Source organism: Chanos chanos, chromosome 6 (genome assembly GCF_902362185.1).
Source record: "Chanos chanos chromosome 6, fChaCha1.1, whole genome shotgun sequence".
Lineage (NCBI taxonomy): Eukaryota > Metazoa > Chordata > Actinopteri > Gonorynchiformes > Chanidae > Chanos > Chanos chanos.
The window spans coordinates 45,657,058-45,665,634 of record NC_044500.1 but is presented as its reverse complement, the minus strand read 5'-3'; the positions used below and the strand labels follow the sequence as shown (position 1 = coordinate 45,665,634).

Sequence of the window (8,577 nt, the reverse complement as noted above, 5' to 3'; positions counted from 1 at the left end):
TTGTATTGAATTTAGATGTGTTTTCACAATGTAGTGTCAGGGATATCAGTACTGTGGCCCGAAAAAAAGAAAAAAAAGAAAGAAAGAAAGAAAGAAAGAAAGAAATACACAGGCAGATTTAGAGACACTTTCATAGGCATTGTCATGTTTAACATCGTAACATAATAAATGTTACCTCGTGTCATGAATAACGTCAAGTAGTGACATGTTACCATAAGTCTCAGGATCCAACATATTATGCCTTTCAGTATGTAATGTGGTTACAGTTCAGTAGCCCTGTCCATTGTGGGTCACTGTTTTTCTCGCTCAATTCTCATTCTCATATTCAACTCGATCTCAATTTGTTGTTTAGTTAAAGCGTTCTAAAAACAGGATGAAAAAGCAAAGGAACTGTTAATATCATGCTTTGGGTTTTTGAAAATAATGCTTTAACCTTTAACCATAGGACAACATAGTGACATTTTTACAACAAATATGAAACAAACACTTCATAACGCACTGAGTATTGATGTTATGTAAAGCGTCAGTATTTGTGATCTTTTTTTTTCTGAAATTTTATTCATTAAACTCTGAATAGTGAACGCTATTGAAATTTTCTGACCGTTGGCGGTCACAGGGCCATGACTATTTATTGATTTGCAAAGAGCTTTTTAAAGATTGCACTCTTTACGAGCAAACCGGCTTTATTTTCCAGTGGTTAACGCAACCACACTGATGTCAGTGCCCCACAGGACAAGACACACCTTCTCCAAACCTCTCTCAGTCCCTCAGAACAACAACAACAACAACAACAACAACAACAACAAATGATAGACTTTCCGTGCTATGAAAACTGTTACGTTGTCTCATAAAACCTATGTCAAACAGTGACATATTGCCAAATGTCAATATCTGACATATTTCTGTCAGTGTGTCACGCAGTTCCAATTCAGTAGCTCTATCCATTATCTTAAAATTTAAATTTCTGTTCATTAGCATTCACAGGGCTAATGCGACTCTACATTGCTCTCTAGAGAGCATTCTAAAGATTGCGCTCTTTACGAGCAAACCAGCTTTGTTTTCCTGTGGTTAACACATCTACACTAATGCCAGCATCTCACAAGACAAGAAAAACCTTCTCTTAAAACCTTCTCTTTAAACATTAAAAAAAAAAAAAAAAATCGTGTCTAGCTGTGGTTTCGCAGCATCGTTTAAAGAAACCACGGGACTTGCGGGATGGCAAATCCAACCTTCGTTTGTACCATTAGGCAATGGCACGGCAGACTGGTGGAGCTACTCTGGTCTTTACTGTAGTTATTACCACTTAGGTTCAGGACGCTGATCGAATGCTAATTACAAACAGCAACATGCGGGGTCAGTGCGTTTGCAGAATCTCTGAAGCATCAGAGGGCTTCGCTCTTAAATGTAATTACTGATTTTACATTCTCTCCTTTGGGACACGGTCACTTTAAGACTATTGACTGCTCGCAGGATGAGAGTCCCCTCCTGCCCTTTCTCATCATGATGAGACCCAAATTAACTTCTTCTTTTTTTCTTTTTTTTTTCAAAGTCACTGTGTGAGAGTTAAGGATGTTGAGTCCTGTGAGGCCTTCTGAAGGCAGAAAAATATAGGAAAAGGAAAAATGTACGAAAAGATACTTTAATAAAATGATGTGTTGTAAGTATGTTATAAACCTGTTTATGACTTTACATCATTACTCTATCATATGTGAATTTTAAAATATTATTATTATCATTATTACTCTTGTTGTTGTTTACTGTTGTTTACGCTGCCCCCCCCCCACACACACACACACACACACGCACAAAACACTGAGTGAAGTGCTTTGATGAGCAAAAATATGAAGGAGTACCCACCACTAACCTAATGAATCCAACACTGAACAGGTAATTACATGCAAGTGAGAGAGAGATCAACCACAACAAAAGTCAAAGTCAAAGTCAACTTTACTGTCAGCTCTGCCACATGTACAGCACACATAGAGGATCCCAATGCCGTTCCTCTCAGACCCCAGTGTAGGCATGTACAGCACACACAGAGGATCCCAATGCCGTTCCTCTCAGACCCCAGTGTAGGCATGTACAGCACACATAGAGGATCCCAATGCCGTTCCTCTCAGACCCCAGTGTAGGCATGTACAGCACACATAGACGATCCCAATGCCGTTCCTCTCAGACCCCAGTGTAGGCATGTACAGCACACATAGAGGATCCCAATGCCGTTCCTCTCAGACCCCAGTGTAGGCGTGTACAGGTACTAAACAAAACAAAGGTTTAAAAAACACTAGGATAAAAAAATACTAAAAAAGGACTTTAATTAAAGTACTTAGAAATTTTAAACATTGATAACTTAAGCGGGTAGGCAGAAGGGGGGAGGGGGGGGGGTACACAGATCAAGAACAGAAACTAACAAATACATACAAGTGGAAGTGGAAAGAAAAGGAGATATAAAAAAGGCTATGGTTACACTGGACCACCAAACACAACAAACACAGCTGCCACAAGCCACACTGTGCCAACAATTATCAATATCCAAAAGCACAAAGCATGTTAGAATAAGAAGCTGAAGAGAAGTGTGTTCCAGGAGGAGGGTTCACGTATCCACACACCCCGTGATTGCTAGTCTCTTTGGTCAACCACTTACAAGCTCTTGCGATTGGTGCGTGGTCAGGACGTCTAACTAACCAGTCCAAACGCTGCCGGCACATTCACACATACACGCTCACGCACAAAACGCACAGAGACAGGAAAAAAAAAAACTTAACACTGGCAGTTTGAAAAGGAAACACTGCTCAGTATTGACACATTCAAACACAGCAAGATGTGGAAACACAGCACGCTGTTGTGTCCATCATGTTGAGTGACACCAGCATTTTAAGCTTGGCTGTGTAAATGCACCTAACACAATTCTTCTGCGAATTCTGAAAAAGAGATCTCTCTCTCTCTCCGCTGAAAAGAGTATTTTGATAACTTTCAGATATTTCACTACGTAGACCCTGTGAAGAGACATCCTATGTTCCAACCTTCAAAACATGAAATGAAGGAATCAAGCGTAGATGATAAAGCGTGAGAAGGTATGAGTTATTCATTACCTCAGTGTTCTCTGTCTGCGTTTTTGAGAACTGATCTATAAAGACGGGACTCTGAGGGGAACGAGCAGCTTCTGGAATCTTCTGAGTGGTTTATGTCATCAAAAAAATATTAGGCAACACCTTCTACAAAAAACCTTCACAAAAAAAGCATTTAGATGGCATTTAAAAGGCTTCGTATGACATCCATAGACACTTATAACTCACATACAGTATATGTCCATGATTATAATAATATTTATCTTTTTTCTTTTTTTTTTTTATGAGCAAGGCACTCAGAGGTAGAGGGCCAAAGCACTAAAGTGTCTTATCGCCAATGTCCATCTTCACTCTTAATCAGACAGAGATTAATAAAAAAAATCTTCTTCATGCTCTCTCTCTTCCTCTGTCATTATCTATGATCACGTTACGTGTTAATGCTATACCTTAAAATGCACTGTGAAATCTTATGAATGTGCTTGTAACTCACCATGAGGGCAGTTCAATTCAAAAAGTTACTAAATACTGATAGTTTCATTTCTTTGAAGCTAAACTGTTTTTTTTTTTAAACTGTTTGTAACTTGAGCTTAATTTATGTACCATGTTAAGACAGGTAAGTTTAAAGAGCAACCAAACACCAACTCTGCTTTTGTGTAAATAATGTCATCGTCTCCAAAACGGTTAATCTAGCAACATGCTCAAAGTAACCACTGAAATATAAATTTGTAAACAGATTTGTAATTTGTAAACGAAGGTCTGCATCATCACAAGATGTAAATGCGTCTAAACGTGATCTAAAATCCAAGCCCTGGTCCAGGCTCAGCTGAGCCTGTTTGCTCCTGCCGAGTTTTCGGCTCCACCAGAGCCTTAGCCTAGCCCAGATCTTATATCTGCGGTGAGGTCACAGTGAGAGAATGGAATGACGGAATGCAACCTTTGGCCAACGGTGCCAAAAGAACATTCTGCTTCAGTGAATGGACGTCTCAGTGGATGTTCGCTGTCCCAGTACAGTCCATAGACATACTGGAGAGGCCTGGGGCGTGCTCTCCTTCAGTTTGCATGGTCCTGAACTCTGTAGCGCCCTCAGTCTAGCGCTGTGAACAGACGCTGTAAGAGCTGGATATCAGAGAGAGGAGAGGACTGGTGTTTTTCGGGTATGCTCCGGACGATGGTGAAAACTCAGACGGTCATCAAAAGGACGTGCCGCTGGGAGAAATATATACGTCTGGACTCCAGATTCTCACAGCTCTGACCAGCGTGCTCTCCCGGACTACAGCTGCCACACTGCACGGAGACAGCGGGAGAGAACGTGTGAAAAATGACAGACAGACAGAGAGAGAGAGAGAGAGAGACAGAAAGACAGACAGAGAGAGAGAGAGAGACAGAGAAAGAGACAGACAGAGAGGGAGGAAGAGAAAGAGAGACAGACAGACAGAGAGAGATAGACAGAGAAAGAGACAGACAGAAAGACAGACAGAGAGGGAGGAAGAGAAAGAGAGAGAGAGAGAGAGAGAGAGGGAGATAGAGGGAGACCATTATGTTTTAGTGAATCTTCAGAGTTTGTGAAAGACTTTGTGAGAGGTAAAGTGATCTGTTACACATACAGAGACTGAATGAGCAACTGTAACCCCTCACAGACTGGATTAAGATTCCACAAATTAGTCACGTATTCATCATCATACTACAAATAACCCCGAATTCTCTTTTAAAAAATAAAACAACACATAACAAATCTTCAGAATGAACAGGAGGACTACATTTCAGTTTATAAAAGAGTTTTATTTAGTACACATAACAAATCCAGAACCAGCTAGGATGAAATCAGTGAGGTTAAGAAAAAAAAAAAAAGTCTGAAAATCATTTTCAGCGTTTCACACGCAGCTTAGTGCTGCGGTGAACAGAAAATAAACCACAACGCTGAGAAGAATACACGTGAATCCCACGATGGACAAAGACACATTTCAGTCTGTCAAATTTACATCAAATGAAGACATAAAGTGAAGAAATATAATGAGTTCTATTATTCATGCCCCCCCCCTCCCCCCCAAAAAAAGAGAAGAAGAAAAGTGAGAAAATAACATAAAAGATGAGTTTCTTACACAGAGCATGAACCTGATATTGAAATGAATTTGACCAAAAGCCACAGTCAGGGTGCGGTCATTGTAGTCCATTACAATGATCATTAGTACACTTGTGTGACAAATATGTCAGGTATCTATAAATGAAGGATCAATTTATGATCCAATATATAGAAGCACTGCAAATCTATGCAGTCACATGGTCACGGAATCAAGTGAAAGTCTGTTGTTAATATGCAGCTACATTCTACGTCTCCTTTACCAGACAGTTTCTGGTGCATTCTGTCTCCAGAAAAGCTTTACTGGGTAGTTTCTGGTGCATTTTGTCTCTAGGAAAGCTCTACTGGTCAATTTTTGGTACATTCTGTCTCCAGAAAAGTTTTGCTAGTTGGTTGCTGGTGCATTCTGTCTCTAGAAAAGCTTTACTGGTCCGTTTCTGGCGCATTCCGTCTGTAAAAAAGCTCTACTGGTCCGTTTCTGGTGCATTCTGTCTCTAGAAAAGCTGTACTGGTCTGTTTCTGGTGCATTCTGTCTCTAGAAAAGCTCTACTGGTCTGTTTCTGGTGCATTCTGTCTCTAGAAAAGCTTTATTGGTCAGTTTCTTGTGCATTCTGTCTCTAGAAAAGCTTTACTGGTCCGTTTCTGGTGCATTCTGTCTCTAGAAAAGCTTTACTGGTCCGTTTCTGGTGCATTCTGTCTCTAAATAGGGTTCTCTAGCACACCTTTGGAATACAGTTAGGAGGGCAGGAATGGAATGGAATGTGGGTTCAAGTTTCCAACTCTACTTTAAAACTCAAAAATATATTTAAAAAAACTGAATAACTTCAAGGGAAATTCAGAGATGGAAAACCTCAACGCTTGCTCGACACAATTTTTCAACGCTTTTTTTACCCCCCAACTTGTTCAAAACAGTTTTGCATCAAGTGATGGAATATATCTAAGAAACAAAAGATAATACTCAAGTAGATAAGATCACTATTAATCATTTTTGTGTCAAAATCAGCACAACAGTATCAAAATTTAAAGTCAATAACATATTAAAGATAAAAGCACAAGTAATCATACGTTTGATCATCTGTCCATAAACGCTAATAATGGTTGCATAACAAATTTTCAGAGGTACAGATCACCTGACTCAAACTGGGGATAGTTTTCAAGTAATACAGGCCTCCGCACTCCAGTATGAGGGTCAGTTACTGTTTCCCTTTAGAAAATCAAGACAATCAACAATCAAACAACACACTGACAACACCAATATCCTCAAATTAAAACAATAACCCTTCCCCCTCTTCCTAAACCGATATCTCTGTCTATCTGTCTGTCTGTCTGTCTCTCCCTCTCACTCCTCCCCCTCAACTACCATCTCTCGTTCCTCCATAGCAGCCTTGTCGTGAGGAGGTTGGGGCAGGGTCACATCTTCCTCCCCTGGTCTGTCCGTCATCTCCATGTCCAGCTCCTCGAAAGACGAGTGGCTGGAGCTCCTGTCACTCATGCGGCCTGGCGTGTCCCGATCCTCCCAGTCCCTCCTGAGGAGCGAGGGAGCGATGGAAACGGCCGGGGACGAGTCCCGACTGTCAGAGGAAGCAAGTCGACTCATCGAACTGCACTCACTGTTAGAGTCAGCGCCTGAGAAAACACACATATAGAAACAGAGCAAAAAAGACTGACTCACGTACCTCAGCATATACATACAGTTACTGAGACACACATGTATGACAATATAAATCCACAGGTAACTCACTCAGAGAACCAGTACTCTATCATACTGTATTCTATTCTATTCTATTCTGTTTTAGTCTATTCTATTCTATTCTGGAGGATTGTTCTAACTCTTTTAAAGAAATTCAAATGCTGAGGGAAAAGAGGGTTTTTTTTTTCTTTTGTTCTCCCAACAGTCATGGATAAAACATCAGTTATTAGTCTCTGAAATGGATTCTTGCTTATGACTGCGCTGTAAAGATCTTTATTAAAATTCAAATTCGTCTGCAATAAACTCTTTAAATCATTCACCAAATTATATCAGTGCTGTTTGGGGATTAAATAAAAAAATCGTATAGTCTGCTTAAGATTTTGACTGTTTGACCTCAAAAGCCAAATTTACATGAGGTTTACGAGACCTCTGAAACTCTGCCTTATTCACAAGTCCCCACATGACCCACAGTCCAGCCAACCAAAAGTTTCCATCCAGCGAAAGTTTCACAGGGCGGAAACTCCACCAGAATCTCCGATCTTTAGGTTTGTATTTGGCTCACTCCGGCAGACGGAGAGACCCGTTTTCAACCTCTCGTTTGCCGTCTGTTTTCCCGAGCAAATTGGCTGTGCTCCACCCCCCGGCCCCGGGCCAAGCCGTAGTCTTTGATTTACCGTGATTACCGACGGAGACTGCGAATGCTCGAGTTTATTAGTAAATCTTTATATAGCACCAGATACGCACGATCAATAACCCTCCAACCCCTCCCCCCCCCCCCGTTGGCTCTGCTGTCCGTTAATTCTCTCTCCTTTGTTTCCTTTCCGCTGTTTGTTTATTTCACACCCGTTTGTCTCACCTCCAGGAAGCCCAGGTGCCAGTATGTGTTTGCAGGGTATGGAGAGAGAGAGAGAGAGAGAGAGAGAGAGAGAGAGAGAGCGAGCATGTGGGTGTGTGTGTGTGTGCGTGTGTGTGCGTGTGTGTGTGTGTGTGTGTGTGTGGATGGTTGTTCCTTCCTACAGGCCAACTCTCCAGTAGACGTCTGACACTCTCTCAAGCCAGGGAACAGAAGTTTTATTATTTGCCATGAACTTGATACAAAAAAATATATAAATAATAATATAATATAATATAATATAATATAATATAATATAATATAATATAATATAATATAATATAATATATTATAATATAATATAATATAATATAATATAATATAATACACTGTCCATCTGCTTACACAGCTCATGTCTTAAAACAGATTCCTTTTTTACTACTGTCTACACACTCCCTGGCATATCCTAAGCTGAGCTAGGATAATGTATGCTCAACAACCCAATGCCAGCCAGAGGAGGGTTGGTTCACCCTTTTGAGTCTCAGTTCTTCTCAAGGCTTCCTCCTGTTCAGGCCAGAGAGAGTTCTTCCTTGTCACTGTTGCCCTAGTCCCAGTCACTCAGGGGGGTCTCAGGTCTGCTATTCTGTTATGTCAATAAAGCATCAACGCTCCTTGTAAAAAAGCAGTATGGAAATCGTTCATCTCCACTTAAGTGACAGGACACTGAGGAGTCAGTAGTGATGAGTAGATTGATCCTAATCCTCACACAACCACCTAAGTCCCTGTTCTGGGTGTGAACTTTGACATCACAGCGACATCTGACATCATAACACCCTTAGACAGTGTTATACGGGGGTGTGTCACTCAGAGGCCCCACCCCGAGATGACCCTGAGACGATTCTGTGCTTTG

The 8,577-nt window shown here is 40.9% G+C and overlaps 1 protein-coding gene across 1 annotated transcript in view; it reads right to left on the bottom strand.

Annotated features, from left to right (window-relative positions):
• Positions 1 to 5,168: 5,168 nt before the first annotated feature.
• tex264b (testis expressed 264, ER-phagy receptor b) overlaps positions 5,169 to 8,577 on the bottom strand; it is a 49,320-nt gene continuing 45,911 nt past the window's right edge. Inside the window, exon 4 of the mRNA XM_030777202.1 lies at positions 5,169 to 6,771. Coding sequence (XP_030633062.1) covers positions 6,485 to 6,771 — 287 coding nt within the window. The 3' untranslated portion in view covers positions 5,169 to 6,484. The remainder of the gene's footprint in view (positions 6,772 to 8,577) is intronic.